General features: G+C 47.4%; 1 protein-coding gene across 2 annotated transcripts in view; it reads left to right on the forward strand.

Annotated features, from left to right (window-relative positions):
- Positions 1-1,799: 1,799 nt before the first annotated feature.
- The window catches only part of KCNE3 (potassium voltage-gated channel subfamily E regulatory subunit 3), a 43,253-nt gene continuing 22,798 nt past the window's right edge, over positions 1,800-22,254 (forward strand). Inside the window, exons 1-2 of one of the 2 annotated variants that reach the window (XM_065423217.1) lie at positions 1,800-1,972; positions 3,391-3,718. In XM_065423217.1, the coding sequence (XP_065279289.1) occupies positions 1,959-1,972; positions 3,391-3,718 (342 nt within the window). In that variant the 5' untranslated portion in view covers positions 1,800-1,958. Of the gene's footprint in view, positions 1,973-3,390; positions 3,719-22,254 lie in introns of those variants that run through there. The other variant, XR_010562465.1, reaches the window with a different exon arrangement.

Consider the following 22,254-nt stretch of genomic DNA (forward strand, 5'->3'; position numbering starts at 1 on the left):
TACCCTTAAAACGCTGAGTCGGCACAGCTGCGCCGCTGTAGCGCTTACGTGAAGACGCTCCTACACCGACAGGAGAGTTTCTCCCAGCGGCGTAGTTAATCCACCTCCCCGAGAGGCAGCGGCTATGTTGGCGGGAGAAGCTCTCCCATCGATATCGCGCTGTCTACACGAGGAGCTAGGTCAGTGTAAGTGCGTCACTCAGGGGGGTGGATTTTTCACATCCCTGAGCGATGTAGTGATACCGATACAGGTCTGTAGAGTAGATGTGGCCTGAGTCTGGGTCCTTGTCTTGGCCTGGCCCTGTCGGGACATTGCTGAGAATCAGGACAACGAAGGCCTAACAGTGTCATGGTGGGTCCTGGGTCCCAGGAGCTGGTGGGAGTGGCAGCCGTGATGGGGAATCTCGCTCCATTCCTGTTCTCCGGTCTCTCAGCCAGCGGTTGTTGGCAGCGAGTTTCATCCTCTTGACTCCCCCCGCCACACTCCCCCCAAAAGTGTTGGGGTTTTTTGCGGACCCCAGAAGGATGCAATGGGTCAACAGCCTTTCCCTTCGTGAATTTGTTCACCAATTAGACCTAATTTCCGACACACCAATTTTGGTTCATTGATTTTCGGTCCAACCCTTCTCTTGGTTACGGGGCATGGCGTTAACACAGTCCCTGAGCTATATCAACAGGCCTTTTTGTTTGGACTCCTTCCCTCTCTGTGGCTTCCCTTTGCACCTTTCCCCATCAACATTTATTACCGTAGGTGTGGTGCTGTTGTAGGAACGTTCACTCCTTACAGCTGAGCTCACAGCTAGGCCCAATTAGTACCACGGGCTTGATCCCGGGAGCATCCTCCATGCTCCACAAGTCCTTGGGACTCGAGGGTGTTCGGCCTCACTCAACAGTTGGAAGGAGGCTCAACCCCTGGCAATTAGCTGTGATTAACTCCCCAGCTCGAGCTTTGAGTGCCCAACGCTGCCCCACTCTGCAGTGTTTCTGGGGGGCAGTTTAATTAGAGGGGCGCATGCTTTGGTGCTGCTGTGGGATGAGTGTATTGCACACGCCAGGCGCTCCTGGCATCTCCCCATTCCCCTCCCGCAAGGCCCCTGTGTTCACACTTCCACCCCCCTTATTTCAGGGTTTCCCTGCACCTCCACTCACGCCAGGGGCTCACCTTTCCCCAGAGTCACTGTTCGGTTCGTTTGACTTTTACATCCTTTCTGGTTTTCTTAGCAAATAGCGACATGTTGGGAAGGAGAGACCAGCTCTGGGCTGGGGAGCAGCTAGAACCGGAGCAGACTCACAGCGTAGCCCCTAAGCAAGCCAAAAGCTTTTCTGAAATCTCGGGAGGTTTGATCAGGTGGTTGGTTTGTTGCATTAGAACGGTGCCTCGCGTGACAGTGTCCCGGGCAGGTTGTCTGCTGGGATTGAAGCTCTGAATCGAAGAGCGTCAGTCTCCACTGCTTGAGTGAAATGAACCGATCCGTTAGCAAAATGGCTGTGGCACCATCCGAAATCTCTGGGGCCGAGCCACTAGAGAGGGGCAGAGAGCCACACATGGCATGGGTTGAACCGGGACCCCGTGTAAGATCAGGGCCCCGTTGTGCTCGGCGCTGTACAGACGCAGAACCAAGAAGGTGGTACCTGCCCCAGAGAGCTCTCCCACTTTAATGTTTAGTTTAACTGAATGATGGTGCCTGATCGACAGCCCTGGAGACTCATCCTCTGTCTGTCCACAGGACAGGCCCTGTGAAGGCAGCGACGGGACCAGCTCCTCCGCCCCACCTCACCAATGGGCTACCCACACTGCAGGCCTACTCGGTCTCTGGCCTCTCTGAGGGTGACTGCCCCGAGGGAGCCTGTCTGTGGACATCTGTGACTTCTTGTGTGACCTTGGGGATCTCGGTACCTGTCCATCTCCACAACGGGACGGATGCCAACACCACATGGCCCCTTTGTCTCGCTCTTTGGATGGGAGACGCTGTGTAAGTACAAAGAATTTACCCTGGCTTACCTGACATGGGGTTAGGCCCCCAGGGATGACTGCTCTCCGGCTGCCCCAGCACATGATGGACAGGGGCTGATTGTGCGTCTGTCTAACCAGGGTCTTCCACGGTGCCCCTCTCAGCTGGGAGCACAATGAAGGGAGCGTGTTGTCGGCACTGGTGATAACCCAGTTACAGGGACCATGTGGATGGAGGTATAGACCTTGCCGGATGGTGGTCTCTGTGCTGCGCTCTGCTCCAGCGGCCTTCAGAAGGCAGGCTGAAGCTAGACCCCCCGGGTGGGGAAGGAAGGGACCGATCTGTAGCTTGTCACTCTTGGCCGAGGGAAAGTCCCCAGGGTGGCTACCAGAGGGGTGGTGCAAAGCAGGGAACAGAAATATGAGGAGAACCTCTGCCGAGGCTCCCACCTGGTGAGGGATCGCCAGAGCTTTGGTGTAGCGCAGTGTGGGAGACAGAGACATGAAGCACTTTTGATGGGGGAAAATCCTTCCAGCTGTGCTGAACCCTGTCCCACCAGGCCTAAAGAGGCAGTTACTGTCAGTGGGCTCTACTTACCCCCAGCCCCTTGTACATCAGGGCATAGGGCTGGTGGATCCGTGTGGGTCGGAGACCCTCCTGCCCCAGTAGCACCCTACCTCAATCCATCATCAGAGCCATGCACAGAGAGCCCCTGCACAGCCATGATCTGTAAGGCCTATGCCAGAGCTTCTCTAGAGACTCCACAAATCCTGTGCCCGGCACCCTGCAATGGATCTGTTGTGACTATCTTGCAGCCCCAGAGGAAAGGATCAGGATTTCCCTACATAAGAACAGGGGTTTTCCAAAGTGCACATGGCCAAAATGTCCCCACTGTGAGCTGTCTGGTTGCTGTGCTCCGCACCAGAGGTGGCTGCATCTCCGTGGCGCTGCGTGTCTGTGGCTGGTGATACATTAGGATTACGCTTTGGGATCCTTCGGGGGAAGGTGACATCACAATGTTACGTTATCTGGGAGCTGCACTTTGATTCCATCTCACCAATATGCACAAGTTGTACGCTGGTGCTAATCAGCCAGCATGACCGCAGGGCCTGTCTTGCAGCAGTGATGCTGTGTGACTTGTAAGTTCCCTCAAAGCATTGTGAAATAACCTGCGATCTCAGAGTCCGAGTCAACTGACTGAGGCTCGTGCTGTAGGGCTAAAACTAGCAGTGTAGACATCCAGACTCGGGTCTGACCCAGGCTCCGAGACCCACCCCGTCGCCAGGTTTCAGAGCCCAGGCTCTAGCCCAAGCCCAGACGTCTACACTGCTATATGTAGCCCTGCAGCTCAATCCCAGGTTTACTGTGTACGTGCCCTCCCCCTGCCCCGCCCCCAGTGAGGCCTTACTGAAGTCACTTTTCCCCCTTTATCCTGGCAGAAAGTTTCCTGGGAGTTGCAAGGACATGGAGGTGGGGAACCTGACGGAGATGTGGTACCAAAGCCTGCAGTCAATGCTGAAGGCCCTGAACCAAACACTTCATGGTGCCATCCTGTGCCCACCAGACCAGGCCACGGGGCGGACAAATGGCAGTCACATCAAGCTAGCCAGCAAGGACGACTATTCCTACATGTACATCTTGTTCGTGATGATCCTGTTTGCTGCCACGGTGGGGAGTTTGATTCTGGGCTACACCAAGTCCAGGAAGGTGGACAAGCGGAGCGACCCCTACCACGTGTACATTAAGAACAGGGTGTCTATGATCTGAGCAAGGCAGGGACACTGTTGCAAGGACATGCACAGCTACCGGCATCTGCCTCCTGCAGCAGGAGAACCCTTTTCCCTGGTCCAGTCAAACTCTTCTCGGAGGGGCCGACACACGTCTTGCTACGAGACAGCCACGCGGACACATTTAGTGCAGAGGAGCAGCAGCAGGCGTGATCTTGCACACAGGCAGAGAGCGCCAGACCTTAGAGGCTGCAGAATAGTCACGTGACGGCTCTGGACGCTCGCCAGCAGGCCCGTCCTGGATCACTCTGCACCAGTTGCGAAGTTCCCACCAACCTCCTTCTCCTCCAAAGGAGCGTCTCCATTTACGCCAAAGGGCCCGGGGATAGGCTGATGGAAGGGCTTAAGTGTATCCCAGAATCCTTTGCTCCAATGCAAAGGTGCATGGGATGCATGTGAGTGCTGCAAGTTCTTAGTTATTGTGATGTTGGACGCCATATGAGATCATAGAGAAATGGATGCGGAGATCACGGTGCACACAGCTCAACAGCGAGTGGGCTCCTGGCTCGGGCAGAGCATGACACAGTTTGGGGACTGCGTGGGAGCACAAGGGGAGGGCCCCTCTTGTCTCCACCTAGAGTCCAGAACGTTGGTGCTGGGACCTGGCATCGGTGTGTGGAGATGCCTCTGTCAACAGAGCAGAGAATGAATGGCTGGCGGATGAGCCAATCGGATGGTTTAATTTGTCCCTCCACGTCCTGTCTGCCTCTCGCTATGCATGTGTGGCCTGGAGTCTAATGGGGCTCTGAATAGGGAGGCCTCCCATTCTCAGGGCAGCAGCCAGAGAACAAATCCGGGAGAAGGGAAAACGTTCTGTGGGGCTGATCTCGAGAGGGGCTGAGCGCACGCAGCTCCCACTGGTCTCTGTCCCGAGGGCCAAAAGGGTCCATACGCCACGTAAGCTGTGTTCCCTGCACTGGGTAAACTGTTGTGCATTTTAATAAATCCAAGGCCACGTAGCGCACACAGTTGTTGGCTACCCAGAACTTCCTGGGGACAGCAGAGATGGAGCTCAGTTCCTCCTATTCCAAAAGCACAGGCTTCTACATTTGTCGCTGAAAGAGACTTGTTAGCAATATAGGGCCTATGGTATACAGTTGTAGTAATAGGTTTCAGAGTAGCAGCCGTGTTAGTCTGTATCCGCAAAAAGAACAGGAGTACTTGTGGCACCTTAGAGACTAACAAATTTATTAGAGCATAAGCTTTCGTGGGCTACAGCCCACTTCTTCGGATGCATATAGAGTGAAACATATATTGAGGAGATATATATACACACATACAGAGAGCATGAACAGGTGGGAGTTGTCTTACCAACTCTGAGAGGCCAATTAAGTAAGAGACATTGGCCAAACCGGACAGTCTCTACGCAAAAGAATTAATGGACACAAATCTGACATCAGGAATCATAATACTCAAAAACCAGTGGGAGAACACTTTAACCTGTCTGGCCATTCAATGACAGACCTGCGGGTGGCTATCTTACAACAAAAAAACTTCAAAAACAGACTCCAACGAGAGACTGCTGAGCTGGAATTGATATGCAAACTAGATACAATCAACTCAGGATTGAATAAGGACTGGGAATGGCTGAGCCATTACAAACATTGAATCTATCTCCCCTTGTAAGTATTCTCACACTTCTTATCAAACTGTCTGTACTGAGCTATCTTGATTATCACTTCAAAAGTTTTTTTTCTCTTACTTAATTGGCCTCTCAGAGTTGGTAAGACAACTCCCACCTGTTCATGCTCTCTGTATGTGTGTATATATATCTCCTCAATATATGTTCCACTCTATATGCATCCGAAGAAGTGGGCTGTAGCCCACGAAAGCTTATGCTCTAATAAATTTGTTAGTCTCTAAGGTGCCACAAGTACTCCTGTTCTAGTTGTAGTAATAGGATTTTATGTTTGTATTTTGTATAATTTAAAATGAAAAATAAAGAATAATAATGTAGCTTGTGTTAAATGTATTGGTGTATGATTTGATCATATCCTGCCAGCCACCCTTTTTGAATAGCAGAAAGGAATGGCCTAATGGGCCGTTTGGTAAAGCTGCATCAGCCGGAATCTGTGTCTGGGCTGATTTCAAGGCAGTAACAGATGTTTTAAGGTCACCACTTTGTTGTAGGTTTAGCATTTTAAAATCAGTAAAAGAATGCCATGATTGTTTTCTTTTGCATTGCAACTTGATGTTCCTGTCCAAAATGTTCTGTGTAAATTAATTCTGTTTTGTGTGTAAATAAGAAATGTGTGTGTTAAGAGATAAGTGTGAAGGGCATCGCTGAACCAGATGGTCTAGGAAGGAACCGGAGACAGACGCAAGGGCGCCAGGAGGCTGCAACACGCCCCTATTGAAATGTCAGAGGAGGGCAGATTAACAACTCTAAAAATGAGACAGGCACCTATCAATGGGGACAAAATAGCTGCGATCAAAACCAGCCTGGGAGAACTCCCTAAAAAACTTCATAAAAAAACAAAATAAAAAGTAAGGAGGACAATTTAAGAAAACAAGCACTCGTCAAACAATTGATTACAGCATGATGGTGCAAAACTCATTGGTCCCAATAAAGGAAAATCACTATGTAAACAGGGTGCCCTGCCATGAAACTTTGGGTTCGTCCTGCCAAGACTTCCCCAGAGCATCATGTCGTGGCCGACAGAACCCGGCTCCTCCATAACAGTGATCAACATAACGGGCCACTAGATTGATCCGGACTCTAAACTGGTAACTATAACATAGACTGGCTGTGTGTGTGGGGGGGGGGTGTGTGATTGAATGCATATGCTAATTGTATCTTCAATAAACGTGGTGTATTGCCGTTTCCCCTGAAAAAGATCCCGTGGGCTTCTTCTAAGCATAACAGTTTTGGGTGGAGAATTGCGAAAGGGGGAAGACATGCACTGTGATTGAACATACAGTAATTTCTCACTTAACGTAGTTTTGTTCCTGAAAAATGTGACTTTAAGTGAAACGATGTTAAGCGAATCCAATTTCCCCATAAGAATTAATGTAAATGAGGGGGTTAGGTTCCAGGGCAGCTTCCCCGATTCTGCAAGCACCAGGCGCGGGGGGCTCAACCCTCAGCCCGCCCACTCCACCTCTTCCGCCCCCACCTCCTCCCCCTTTACTTCGCACGCTGGGTCCTGGCTTCTCCCCCCTCCCTTCTAAACACCGCAAGCCAGCTGATTGACGTGTTTGGGAGGGAGGGGGGAGGCACGCCCGAGTTCTGGCTCCTCCCTCCTGCCTGTGGCAATCAGCTGGCTTGCCGAGTTGAGGAGGCAGGGAGGAGTCTGTGCGCCGAGTCCTCCCTCTTCCCCCCTCCCTCCTGCCCAGGGCAATCAGCTGGCTTGCAGCATTTAGGAGGCAAGAGGGAGGGGGGAGGAGCAAGGTCTTAGCACAGGCTCCCCCTCCCTCCCCCCTCCCTCTTGCCTGTGGCAATCAGCTGGCTTGCGGCGTTCGGGAGGGAGGGGGAGCCTGCGCGCCGAGTCCTCGCTCCTCCCCCCTCCTTCCTGCCTCCAAAACGCCACAAGCCAGCTGATTGCCCCGGGCAGGAGGCGGGGGAAGGCGCCGATCCACGGGGTCTGCTGGTGGGCGGGAGGCGCTGGTGGTGGTGGGGGGGGCATACGGAGGCTGCCAGCTGTGGAGAAAGCAGGCAGCCAAACAACGTAAGAGTGGAGCATTGCACAACTTTAAATGAGCATGTTCCCTAATTGACCAGCAACGTAACAATGTTAAGCGGGATGACTTTAAGTGAGCAGTTACTGTACTGCTAAATATTGCTAAAAGGTTATGCCATCCATATAAAGTGATCGATCATTCAGGTGTGCACACCCCGAGTTGTAGAAGTGCCGGGCAATAGGGGGAGGATTAGAGTCCTCACTCCGACCCGTCTGTCGGGGAAAACTATCCAAATAAGATATATACAAACTGTCTAGCTATAGACACCCCTGGTTGTAGAGGTGCCGGGCCATAATGGGGAGGATTAGAGTCCTCGCGCCTATCTTCAGTCGGGGAAAAATTTCATAGGTGAATATACCCTCGGTCGTAGCAGGATCGAGCCCAAAAGGTAGGGGGCTTAGCCTTCCCCCCTCCTGCTCTGTCAGGCATTGTTTTTAGTGGGTGTAGACTTTTTGTGTTTTGTAAGCCCCAGCACAAGCGTGGGCAAATAAGGGGTAGATTTCTGTAAGCCCTCACTCTGAGGGATATAGGAGGGTGGGATATTGTTGTGATTTCACAATTTAAAAAAAAAAATTTCAGGAAAGGGACCAGGAGGGGTGGGGGCTAGTTGAGGAGCCCACCCTCCTTGCTAAATTGGTAGTGGAACAAAGCCGGTGTCCATGGAAAGGGACGGTTCAGCGAGGAACGCAGAATCGGGCCCAGACAAGCAGGCAAGCAACAAATAAAAAAAAAAATTGGGAAAGCAGGTTGGAAGCCCTGAGGGCATAGTGGCAGGACTAAAGAAAGCAGTAAGTACAGGCCTGGGGAATTCAGATCCCTGGAACACTACTTGGAATGGTGAAATCTGAGTTGATGAAGGCGTCATTTTGGGAGCTAAGCAAGTGATTTAAGGAAAGAGAGTGAGACGTTAGCTCTGCAGAAGCTGGAGGGAATTAAGCAGTTGAATGTTGTAAATATGTTAAAAAGGAAAAGTGTTACAGAAAGAGAATTCCTGGTTTCTTTGCAGCCATTCTGAAGGGAAATGGGCCCTTTTCTAAAGGAATGTCTGTAAATAAGCCAGGCAAAGAGACTATCTGATTTACATCATTTGATTATGGACAATTTAGTTAAATTCGCTAAAAGAACATAAGGGGTTTCTCTTGGAACGTAACTGCCCCCAAATGTATACAAATGTAATCGATGTACAGCTGTGTAAAAATTAAAGCAGTGTAAGGAATGTTAAGAAAAAAATATGTATAATGTGTATAAATATATTGTGTAAATATGTGGAGTGTTTAGGACCTAAATCAACACTCCTGGTTGTAAAACTCTTGTTTTGTAGGTTTCAGATGAATTGGTTTTGTTTTTAAATAATATCTCTAAAATCCATTTGAATTGTTCGTTCAAAGTTGCAACACTGAGAAACACTTTTTGCCATCCACAGGTAACTAGTGGTGTTTGGCTTTGGTATTTAGCATTTAACCCTTAAGGTACCTTAATGCTTTATAAGTTCAATATCTTTTTAAAAGACCAAAGTCGTGGCTGCAGCAGGGCAGTCAAACCCAGGAGAATGGGAAAAAATTCTGGATTTGTTTTTTAGTAACAAAATAGCAAATAAGAGTTGTAGTAAAAAATAAATAAATAATTAAAATTAAAAAAAAAAGACCGTGCCCCAGACAGTCTTAAGGTGGCTCTGTCTCATCAAATTGTCACTTTGATAAGGGTACATAAAAACTCTGTGAGCACAAAAGAACCAGTTACACCTTATGTAAAAGTTAATATGGCTAATGTTATAAAAGTTAAACTATGGAAGGAATGTGCGTTTTCCCCAAAACGTGCAGTGTATATTGTAGAAGGGGTAGAAGAAATGCAAAAGCATACCATACTACCTAATTAAGATCCTATTAGGGCTCCGAAGGGAGCCACAATAGGTTGTTTTCTTTTTCAGATCGCTGGGTGTTTTGGAAGCAGGAGTTAAAAGTGGAAAGTAATCAAAATTCTGGTGGAAGTTGATTGTGTCCCTTTTAAGACAGAGTCTCTCAACTGCTGATGGCTTTGGATCCAAAAGCAAGCCAGAAAGCGTCAGTGTTAATGCAGGTTTCAGAGTGGTAGCCATGTTAGTCCGTATCAGCAAAAAGAACAAGGAGTCCTTGTGGCACCTTTGAGACTCACAAATTTATTTGGGCATAAGCTTTTGTGGGCTAAAACCCACTTCATCGGATGCATGCAGTGGAAAATACAGTAGGAAGATATATATATATATATATATATACAGAGAACATGAAAAAATGGAGGTTGCCATACCAACTGTAACGAGACTAATCCATTAAGGTGGGCTATTATCAGCAGGAGGAAAAAACCTTTTGTAGTGATAATCAGGATGGCTCATTTCAAATAGTTGACAAGAAGGTGTGAGTAACAGTAGCGGAAAAATTAGCATGGGGAAATAGTTTTCGTTTGTGTAATGATCTATCCACCCCCAGTCTTTATTCAAGCCTAATTTAATAGTGTCCAGTTTGCAAATTAATTCCAGTTCTGCAGTTTCTCATTGGAGTCTGTTTTTGAAGTTTTTTTGTTGAAGAATTGCAACTTTGAGGTCTGTAACTAAGTGACCAGGGAGGTTGAAATGTTCTCTGACTGGTTTTTGAATGTTATAATTCTTGATGTCTGATTTGTGTCCATTTATTCTTTTGCGTAGAGACTGTCCGGTTTGGCCAATGTACATGGCAGAGGGGCATTGCTGGCATATGATGGCATATATCACATTGGTAGATGTGCAGATGAACGAGCCCCTGATGGTGTGGCTGATGTGATTAGGTCCTGTGATGATGTCCCTTGAATAGATATGTGGACAGAGTTGGCACCGGGGTTTGTTGCAGGGTTTGGTTCCTGGGTTAGTGTTTTTGGTGTGTGGTTGCTGGTGAGTATTTGCTTCAGGTTGGGGGGCTGTCTGTAAGCGAGGACTGGCTTGTCTCCCAAGATCTGTGAGAGTGAGGGATCATCCTTCAGGATAGGTTGCAGATCCTTGTTGATGCGCTGGAGAGGTTTTAGTTGGGGGCTGAAGGTGACGGCTAGTGGAGTTCTGTTACTTTCTTTGTTGGGCCTGTCCTGTAGTAGGTGACTTCTGGGTACTCTTCTGGCTTTGTCAATCTGTTTCTTCACTTCAGCAGGTGGGTATTGTAGTTTTAAGAATGCTTGATAGAGATCTTGTAGGTGTTTGTCTGAGGGATTGGAGCTAATACGGTTGTATCTTAGAGCTTGGCTATAGACAATGGATCATGTGATGTGGTCTGGATGGAAGCTGGAGGCATGTAGGTAAGTATAGCGGTCAGTAGGTTTCCGGTATAGGGTGGTGTTTATGTGACCATCGCTTATTAGCACTGTAGTGTCCAGGAAGTGGATCTCTTGTGTGGACTGGTCCAGGCTGAGGTTGATGGTGGGATGGAAATTGTTGAAATCCTGGTGGAATTCCTCAAGGGCTTCTTTTCCTTGGGTCCAGATGATGAAGATGTCATCCATGTAGCGCAAGTAGAGTAGGGACGTTAGGGGACGAGAGCTGAGGAAGCGTTCTTCTAAGTCAGTCATAAAAATGTTGGCATAGTGTAGGGCCATGCGGGTATCCATAGCAGTGCCGCTGATTTGAAGGTATACATTGTCCCCAAATGTGAAGTAGTTGTGGGTGAAGATTGGGTGAGGGGGGGAGGGATAGCTCAGTGGTTTGAGCATTGACCTGCTAAACTGAGGGTTGTGAGTTCAATCCTTGAGGGGGCCATTTAGGGATCTGGGGCAAAAATCTGCCTGGGGATTGGTCCTGCTTTGAGCAGGGGGTTGGACTAGATGACCTCCTGAGGTCCCTTCCAACCCTGAGATTCTATGATTCTATGAAAGTCACAAAGTTCAGCCACCAGATTTGCCATGGCATTATTGGGGATACTGTTCCTGACGGCTTGTAGTCCATCTTTGTGTGGAATGTTGGTGTAGAGGGCTTTTACATCCATAGTGGCCAGGATGGTATTTTCTGGAAGATCACCAATGGATTGTAGTTTCCTCAGGAAGTCAGTGGTGTCTCGAAGATAGCTAGGAGTGCTGGTAGCGTAGGGCCTGAGGAGATAGTCTACATAGCCAGAAATCCTGCTGTCAGGGTGCCAATGCCTGAGATGATGGGGTGTCCAGGATTTCCAGGTTTATGGATCTTGGGTAGCAGATAGAATACCCCTGGTCGGGATTCTAGGCATGTGTCTGTGCAGATTTGTTCCTGTGCCTTTTCAGGGAGTTTCTTGAGCAGATGGTGTAGTTTCTTTTGGTAACCCTCAGTGGGATCAGAGGGTAATGGTCTGTAGAATGTGGTGTTAGAGAGCTGCCTAGCAGCCTCTTGTTCTAATAAAGGAAGAAAAGAACTGCCCATAAACGGCAGCACAAAGGAATCAAACCAAAGAATAAGAAGGCAAACAGGTAGATCAGAGGAAGGTAAGGGCACTGGTAGAAATGCCGGCCCCCACCGATGCCCACTCTTTAAGGGTACTACCAGGAGGATTCAATTTTCTTAGACCGCACATTTATAAATAGGCTGAAATAACTCACCCATTGTGAAAACTGCTAAAAAAAAAAAAAAAAAAAGACAAAATGGGAATGGGGCAAAGAGCAGGACTCCACTTTAACCCTATTAAAACAGAAGGCTCTCACAGCCCCAGCCCTACGTTTCCCTAATGAATTACAGCCTTTTGTTATTCGTTTGGCGGCTAATAACATAGCCTTGACTGCCACACTATTACAAAATAATGAAGAGGGAAAGCTAGTGCCGGTAGTATATAAATCCAGAAAATTACAAGGAGCAGAAATAAATTTTGATCCCTGTGAACGTGAGTGTCTAGCAGCCATCTGGGCAGTACCATTTTTTCAGCCTCTTACAGGAACAGCCCCTAGTACTATTCAAAGCACCCACAGTCCTCTAAAGTACATTTTATCAGGAAGATTAATGGGAGGTAAAGTCTCAAACACCCGAATGGCCCAATGAACACTTATTTTAGTTAACAGGGGTGACAACAGAAACCGTGTCCAAGCTGGACATGGTAACACATGCCCTAATAAAAAAAAAACCCCAACATGAATGTCCAGAGGTCACTCTGAAGCAAAGAATTGCCTTGGTAGAGACACCCCCACTGGAAGAATTAGATACCGTGGGTCAAGAAAAGCACGTCTGGTTTACTGATGTGAGTGCAGTGGTAGTAAAAAGGAAAAGGTGTGTAAAATACGCTGCCATTAACTTAGAAGAGGAAGTCATTTAGGAACATTTAGACCATGGATCGGCTCAGCATGCCAAGCTCCACGCAATTTATCAGGTTTGAAGGCAATATGAAAATTCCCCACAGCCCGTATATATTTATGCTGACAGTGATTTTTGTGTGAAGGGAATACAGTTTTGGATACCGCATTGGTATAGGAACAGGTGAAAAGCAGCAAATAAAAAAAAATTGCATATTCAAAAAAAAAAAAAAAGATGTACCAGTGGGTAACAAAAAACCCTAAACAGTTAAAGGTGCAACATGTAAGGGCACACAGTAAAGAAACGGGTATAAAAACCACCTGGAATAATTGGGTAGATACAATAGCCCGACAAGAATGTCTGTGCTGACACATCTGAGCCAACAGATGGCACTGCAAATCACCCTAACCATGTTCCAAAAAACCAGAAGTTACTTATTCTAGCCCATCAGTTTATGCATGAAAAAGTGGAAGGGACTTTAAAAAGGCTAAAACAAGTAGCAGAATGGGAGTGTATGAATCAGGGGTAGGCAACGTATGGCACGCGTGCCAAAGGCGGCACGTGAGCTGATTTTCAGCGGCACTCACACTGCCTGGGTCCTGGCCACCGGTCCGGGGGGTCTCTGCATTTTAATTTAATTTTAAATGAAGCTTCTTAAACATTTTAAAAACCTTATTTATGTTACATACAACAATAGTTTAGTTATATATTATAGACTTATAGAAAGAGACCTTCTAAAAATGTTAAAATGTATTACTGGCACGTGAAACCTTAAATCAGAGTGAATAAATGAAGACTCGGCACACCACTTCTGAAAGGTTGCCGACCCCTGGAAAGAATAATATTAAAACGTGGGTGCGGAATTGTGTGCGGTACATTCAGGACGAGGCTCGTCCTCTGCACTGGCAACCCATGATGCACCAATGAAGAGTTGGGCCGTGGCACAGGGTTCAAATTGATTTTATTAATAAATTGGCCAAGAAGTAAGGAAAGATTCCAGTATTTATTGGTAATAATTAATTCCTTTTCAGAATGAGTGAAGGCATTTCCTACTAAAAATAATAGTACCAGGGTAGTGGCCAAAAACCTTTTTAATAAGGTAGTATGTAAATATGGCACCCCCAAAATAATAAATTTTAATAATGGAAAAGTTGAGTAGTTTGGATTCCATCCAGTAGAGGGCAGTGGTGCACATGCATGCGCTAACCCATTTATTACACTATTAAACTTTGCTGGAATGCTGATTGCTTTTGTAGACTGCAGGTTGAAACCTGTAGCTGGAAAGAAGTGTGAAGTCCAGTCTTCTATGTAAAACTAAACATATGGGGTCGAATTCATCCCTCATGTAACTCCACTGGGGTCATGGGGCCAGATTCTCAGCTGATCTAAATTGCCATAGCTTTATTTAAGTCAATGGAGCGACACCGCTTTCTACCACCTAAGGATCCAGCCCATAGTCTTGTAATATAGCCCCGTAGCAGGAAGGCCGGCTCCAGGCACCAGCAAAGGAAGCAGGTGATTGGGGCAGCAAATGGAAAGGGGCAGCACATCCGGTTCTTTGGTGGCAATTCGGCGGCGGGTCCCTCACTCCCTCTCGGAGGGAAGGACCCGCCGCTGAATTGCCACCGAAGAATGAAGCGGCATGGTAGAGCTGCCGCTGAAGTGCCGCCGATCGCGGCTTTTTTTTTTTTTTTTTTTTGGCTTCGCCACTTGGGGCGGCAAAAAAGCTGGAGCTGGCCCTGCGTAGCAGTAGGTCTCAAGTCATGGGTTAGCGAGGGTCAGAATGACAGGGGCTCATGGACCTTTCTGGTGCTTAAAAATGCATGAGTTTATAGAATGGATTTTCTTCAAAAATTTTAATTGAATGAAATAAAGTGACAATGAAATGGGTGGTTACAAGACAAATGGGTCTTCGTTTCTTTTTCAAGTGGCTATAATTATCCAGTCATTTACAATAGAGCCCAACAGAATCAGAAATATCGGCCTGGAAGGGACCTTGAGAGGTCATCCAGTCCAGCCCCCTTCGCTGAGGCAGGACCAAGTAACCCTGGTGTATTCCTGACAGGTGTTTGTCCAGCCTGTTCTTAAAACCTCCAGTGAAGGGGATTCCATGACCTCCCTTGAAATCCTTTTCCAGAGCTTAACTCTTATTAAATTTTCCTAATATCTAACTTAAATCTCCCTTGCTGCAGGTTAAGATCATTACTTCTTGTCCTCCCTTCAGTGGACATGGAGAACAACTGATCACTGGCCTCTTTCTAACATATTTCTTAATATATTGGAAGCAGGGGCGGCCCGTCCATATAGGTGAACTAGGTGGTCGCCTAGGGTGCCAAGTTAAATGGGGTGCCAAATTCGAGGAAAAAAATCAAATTAAAGAAAAATAAAAGGGGGAAAAAATGAAAAAGATGAAAAAAAATACAAATAAAATAAGGAAGATGTCATTATTTCAATTCCCATGTGCATACAGAGGGAATAGGAATTATAATTAATTTCTCTACATTTTTGAGAATTTATTAATATGTCAAATCTTTTATTTACTGCAAAAAAATATTTTAGCGATTTTTTTATTTATTTATTTTTTTTCCAATTTGCGACGTAGGGTCAAGATGACCCACTCCGCAATTTTGATAAGCAATAACTCAGCCATAATGAAACGCATCCGCCAATGGCAAGAGCTACAATGCTAGTGACACCTAACTCAAATATGCATCAAGGTTGCATAGCCGGAAATTCATGTAGAGCGGAGATATCGCGAGTTGATACATGTCAAACGGTCATTTTAACACACATCGCAGGTAGATGGTTAAGAATCGAGCGAATACTGTGGAAAATTGTGTTTCTTGGTGCCAAAGAATAAAGAATAACGTCTTTCAGCATTATAAATCCAAAATGTGAGTATCTTTAAGCGTTATTAAATCTTAGCGTTATTATCGGGCTGTATAATTATGAACTTTTCTTTGTTATAACTGGTTCACATGTAATAAATATGGTCCATAAAAGAAAAGTGACAGCGTTAACGCTTAATAGACTACGAAAGTGATGACGTCCCCCTCCAAGCGGGTAACCGTGAGGAAGGGGATTACTTTCCAAACAACTGGTGTCAGGTTATAACGTCAAAAAAGGTCATTTTGTTTCCATGTAAACGCTGTAACTAACTGTTTTAATAGGTAAGTGAGTGTATGTTACTAATTATTGAACCTTTAAGCAGTGAAAAGACATGTTGGAATGGCTGCAATGTGGTTTAAATCACCAACCATGTGGTGCGTCAGCCATCCTTAACACCATAAGGCTTGCAGTCGGGAGCACAGTACATAATAATATTCAAGTGCCCCATGGCAGAAAGAGGAAAAAGAAAACCCTCCGGAGCTGAGTATCGTAAACAAAAGACTGAGAAGGAAAAGGACCAAGCAAAACAGCAGGGATCCTTCCTGAAATATCTTCTCTTTAATCCAAATAAAGATGGAAGCAGTTCACAGCATCCAGATGAAGGAATTTTACTTGGAGAGAAGGTTATCTCACATCCACATGGAAGCAGTTTGGAACATCAAGATGATGGAAACTTACTTCTAGATGAAGGCAGCTCACAGCATCAGACTGATATGGAAGTGGAAAAAATTTATTCACCTTCGGACACATGCAGAAATTGAAGTAAATGAAGTAGAATTCTGGAAGAAAGGATGAGGAAGTTACAATCAAGTTACAGTATGGGGACCCAGCTTCATGGCCCAGATGTGATGACAGTGTGCGGCAAATTCTCGTGGAACATGGACCCGAACAAGTTCATGAATTTCCCTTACCTAAGGATGGAAATAAAAGAAAATTCTCTGCTCAGCATTACAAGAGGAAACTCATAATGGGGAAGAAATTCATCTAAACTGGTTACAATATTCAGTGTCGAAGGACTCTGTGTTTTGCTTTTGCTGCAAGTTGTTTAGAAATCAAGCAATTGGTACATCACTTACTGAAAATGGTTCAAAGGACTGGAAAAATATATCTTCAATTCTCTCTTCACATGAAAGAAATACAGAACATTTGGAATGTTTTCAAAATTGGAAAGAACTTGAATTATGATTGAAAAAAGGAAAAACTATCGATGAAGAAAATTTACGTGTGCTCAAGGAAAAAAGAATATTGGCAACAAATATTAGAGCATCTGATAGTTTTAGTGAGAGTTCTCGGTGGGCAAAATGTAGCATTCCGCAGCTGCGGTAGAAATGAAAAATTATATACTCCAAGTAATGGAAACTTTTTAAAAATGTGTTGAATACCTAGCTTTGTTTGATCCAGTCATGAAGGAGCATCTACGTAAAATAACTAATCATGAAACACAGGTTCATTACTTAGGAAAAAATATGCAGAATGAACTGATTCAAATCCTAGCAAATGCCATTAAAAATAAAATTGTAGAAGTTGCCCATTCTGCAAAATACTTTTCAATAATACTGGACTGTACACCAGATGTGAGTCATGTTGAACAAATGACGATCATTCATTTTGTGAGTATGGAAAAGTCTGCAGATGAAGATGATGTTGAAGTGCTCATAAAGGAACATTTTTTGGGTTTTGTACCACTGAAGGAGACAACTGGAGCATTTATGACTGAAACTATTCTACAAGAGCTTGAAACAATGTCATTATCTGTTGAAAACTTACGTGGCCAAGGCTATGATAATGTGAGTAATAGGAAGGGTAAAGACAATGGTGTGCAAAGGAGAATGATGGAAATCAATCCTAGGGCCTTTTTCGTTCCTTGCAGTGTGCATTCTCTGAATTTGGTTGTCAATGATGCTGCTAGATGCTGTTTGGAGGCAAGCAGTTTCTTTGACCTGGTGCAACGTGTTTATGTGTTTGTCTCAGGCTGAACACGCCGTTGGGAGATTCTGACTCGCCATGTGAATTCTCTAACTGTGAAGCCACTTAGTCAGACAATATGGGAGAGTCGCATTGATCCTTTGAAGCCTCTTCACTATGAACTTGGAAACATTTATGATGCCCTAATTGAAATTTCTGATGATACTACCTTTATTGGCAGTTAAAGCAGGATAGCGTAATGGATGATTTTGGATTTGTAATAATAAAAATTATAATTAACATTTTTAATGCATTTTTATTTGAAATCGGATTGAAATATCATCTAGCTGTCGTGTACAAATCTATTCTGAAAATTGTGTCTCTATATTTTATCTGATCTCAGAAACATTGGTTGGACGGATGGACAAACCGAATAATTAAGCCTCTGTTTAAAAAAAAAAAAAAAAAAAAGGCTTAAAAAACATTAAAAGGAAAAAAGGGGCAAAATGTTTCCCAGTTTACCAAAAACCTCAGCCTAGATCTGCCCTTGGGGGTGGGGGGGCGCCGATTGCAGGGTTTGCCTAGGGCGCCAGTTCCTGGCAGCTCGCCTAGGGCCGCCCCTGTCTGCACAGAGCCCATTGTAGCGGTTCAGAACGGGCTGGTGGCAAGGGACGGAGCCATGGGTCGTTCCTGGAGGGGCAGGGATTCATTTCAGCCTCTAGAAGGTGCTATGACGGCCTAGTGGAGAGGGACTAGGGAGCCAGAGGACGTGAGGGGTCCAGCAGCCTGGGAACTGGAGGCAGAGGAAGGGAAGGGAAGGGGATGCAGCCAGGAGAGGAGGCTGCAGAAGCTGCAGCAGGAGCACAGAGGCAGGTGCCCTTCAAGTCTCTCAATGGGGCAGTAATGTGAACTAACGGTGCAGTGCAGTGCCCCAGCCACCAGGGATTAGCCGGGGACAGGGGGCAGTGTGTTCTGACCACAGCGAAGGGACGTCTCTGCATGGAAAGGGTCTGGGGCAGGTCGTGCATCGTCAATGGGGTGGGAGTTTGGGGCTTGCAGCCTAATGGTCTCTCCCAGGGGGAGCTGCCTGCAATAACAGATGTGATCCAACCGCTGCAGCTAGACAGGAGGAGAATGAGGTGAGGCCCCAGTGAGACCAGGCTGCTTGACTGAGCCCCGGACTGGGAAACCCAAAGACCTGCCCTCTAACAGAGGGACGGCCTGGAAGGGGCACCCCAGGCAACAGACGTGAGAAACACCCTGGGGCAGGGTTACCCTGTACCCCTCTACTGGACTGCCCCCTACAGGCCAAGATAGGAATTACTGTGTGTATCATAGATCCTAACTGGTCCCTTGGGTATGAGCCCACCAGATGCTAGAGCCTGTAGGGCCCAGTGCGTGAGGCATCTTCAGCCCCGTCTCCAAGTCGCAGCCGAGCATCTGCTGCACAACACGGCAGCAACTCCCCCGCGGGAGACGGGCGCCGAAGCCGAGCATTGGCCCAGTGCTATGCCAGGCTCCGCAGCCTGCTTCTGCACCACTGGGAACAGCTTCACCAGGAGAGAGACCCCAGAGCCCAGGGGCCTGGGCACCCTCCTGGGAGGTGGGAGCAGGGTTCGAGGCCCTGCCCCACATCAGGCAGAGGGGGGATTTGGATCCGGGTGAGAGCTCTGATTCCTGGGCTATTGCGCAGGGGCCACCACCACCAACTGTAAGCGCCTCACAGACTTCAACAGTGGAAAAGTAGATGCCTAGGGGCTTTAGGTGCCTACAGGGTAGCAGCTGAGTGGGCTTTTGTGAATGCTAGTGGTGCCTAATTGTTGGATTTAGGTGCCCAACTGCACCTTTAGGCACCGACGGGGTTGTCTACACGGCGCCGCAGTCCGCTCTATGGGGGTGTGAGTTGTGCAGCACTCGCACGCCGCACTCTAGCCAGCCCGTGTAGACCCCGCTGGTGGGAACTAAAGGTACCTAATGCACATTGATGCTGTCCTGAAACAGGCCTGCTGGAGGGTGCAGGGTCTGCTCCCGGCTAGTAGCCTTGTGGACACTGGCCACCGTGGTGAAAGGACTGGAGTGGAGAGGCAAAGCTGGTGAGCAGCAGAGGGGAGGGCACCCTGCACCCTCTTGTGGGGCACAGCCGTGGGCCCAGGCTGGGGAGCTCTGCAAGCTTTGGGCCTCATACTCCTATGGGCAGTGGATTTGCCCTGCGCAGGGTTGTGCCTATATGGCACTGTCTAGTCCGTGGGGTTCTTCTTTACGTAATGTATTGGAGGAGCCGCATACAGAACATATACACCTCGAGTGCCATACCAGAGGCTTCACCTGTCGCGTCCTTACCCTGCCCAGTTAAGCCATTCCTTGCCACTCAGATGCTCTTTTCTGCATGCAGCTTTACTGGACCAGGCGCATTCTGCGGCTGCGCCCTTAGCAGTCCTGCCCCAAATCCCAGGTGAAAGGTGTTAGTCTGTACAAAGGAACGTCAGCGACCTAATCACAGCCTGGGATCTAAATGCTCCTAATCCTTCCAGCGGCAGCGTGGCAGCTGGCATTTATGATGGGCAAGAGTGGAATTCCAGCCCCATGGCGCTGGACACCCACATGCGCTCTGGGACGTGCTGACTGCCATGCTGTGAATCCCAGAAGTGGGTCCCAGAGGTGGGACTGTTGGAGAGCAATTGCAGCCCCAGTCCATCTGTGTTTCTGATTGTTTCAGGAAGTCCTCAGATATGAGGGGGCGGTACTTCCTGGCCAGCCAGTCAAAAGTGTTAGTGTCACCGTGAGATAAACCTCTCTCCCAGAGCACACCCTCTGATCCACCTCTTCCACTCCAGATCCAAAAAACCCAGATATCAGGTCTTGTCAAATGGCACCTGGACACACAAGCCGGAACTCGGATTGGCCGGGTGGCAACCCTAATCCTCCCTGAATTTATCTAGTTCTTTTTTGAACCCTGTTATAGTTTTGGCCTTCACAACATCCTCTGGCAAGGAGTTCCAGAGGTTGACTGTGCGCTTGTGAAGAGACTGTGCACAGTGTGAAGATTGATCCCATTGATAGATTGTCAGCTCTTCATGGCAGGGATTGTCTTTTGTGTTGTGTTTGTGCAGCACCTGGCACAATGGGGCCTAGTCCATGACTAGGGGAGGACTAGTCATGGACTAGGCCCCATTTAGGGGGGGAGGGATAGCTCAGTGGTTTGAGCATTGGCCTGCTAAACCCAGGGTTGTGAGTTCAATCCTTGAGGGGGCCACTTGGGGATCTGGGGCAAAATCAGTACTTGGTCCTGCTAGTGAAGGCAGGGGGCTGGACTCGATGACCGTTCAAGGTCCCTTCCAGTTCTAGGAGACAGGATATCTCCATTAATTATTATTATTATTTATTATTATATGACTGGGGTGCCTAAATCGTATGGTAATATAAATAACAAACACATATACAGCACCTGGCACAATGGACTGGGGCCGTTAGGTCCTACTGAAATCCAAATAAATAATAATAATAACAGATTTGAATTGCACTGGGCTTAGGGCCAGAAACCTATGCCCTAGGGAACCAGTGGTGTCAAGAACCTAGCTCTGGGTCTGTTATTGTCCGTGTCCTTAGCTGCTCTTGTCGACACAAAGCTGAACCGGGGGTGTTTTGGTGGCACTCCCTCTGGAGCTGCCTGTATTGTTAACAGTTTGCAGGTGAAATACAGTCCAGAGCCGAACTTGCCGTGACCTACAGTCTGGTAGGTTTGTTTCCTGCCACGGCTCCGTGTTTGATGTGGCTCTCGGGAGGTCAGTGAGAACGTTTGCATTCCCATGAGTCACCCTGTGGCTCGAGCAATGCAGAACAGGTGTGTTTTCCCCACAGAGAAGTAAGCAGAGGTGTGGATCATTTATCCTGTTACCTCTGCATGGGGCAGAGAAAATTAAAGCTCTCCAAGTGTTTCAGGCTTTTATCTACATATGAACAGGAGGAGGAACAGGAGCAGGCCGTGATGTCAGAGAATGCCAATGTATAGGAGCATCTGCGGGCACCTGAGGATTTGTTTTTGCAAGACCTTTTAGCTCATGATTGTTTACCTCCTCATCAAATGTCACTCAGATTTGGTCTGATTTCCCCCTGGCCAACTATGAATCTTCCAGCCTGCACTGCTTGGAATGCAGGAGCTGGAGGTCCTTTGTGTCAATACTGAGCCAGTGGGGCTAGGGGGCGCTCTGCTGCTGGACCACCTGCCGGAGGAGCCGTAAAACTGAGATCCCAATCAGGGGTCGTTGCTGAAGATCCCACACCATTTTTGCCAGAATTGGGGGGTTACCCCTACTCTCCTGGCTAAATTTCTAGGTAGGAGATGAATCAAGGGTGGGCAAAGCAGAAGATGAGGTAGAGAACAAGGGAGGGAGGAAACAGGTGGGACCAGAGAACGAGGAACAAAGATGGAGGGAGAGAGACACGCAAGGAAGAGGAACAGATAGAATGACCCACAGGGCAGGGGAAAGGGTGATTTGTGATGAAGACAGAATGATAAAATGGAGCAAGAAAACAGAGAGGGGGCAGAGCTGGGGGACGTCCGCTTGTAGGTGTTTCTTCTTGAGAGAAGGCGGCTTGTGCTGCAGGTAGGGTTGCCAAGCCTCCAGGATTGGCTTGGCATCTCCATGAATTCAAGATTAATCTTTAATTAAGGATTATGTCATGTTATGAAACCTTCAGGAATACGTCCAACCTAAATTGGCAACCCACGAGGAGGAAGTACCTTTCCTCCTGCCAAGGGTTAGACGCAGAGGCAGTAGGGCCAACACCCCATGTTCAAA

The sequence above is a fragment of the Emys orbicularis genome, chromosome 1 (genome assembly GCF_028017835.1).
Source record: "Emys orbicularis isolate rEmyOrb1 chromosome 1, rEmyOrb1.hap1, whole genome shotgun sequence".
NCBI classification, from domain to species: Eukaryota; Metazoa; Chordata; order Testudines; family Emydidae; genus Emys; species Emys orbicularis.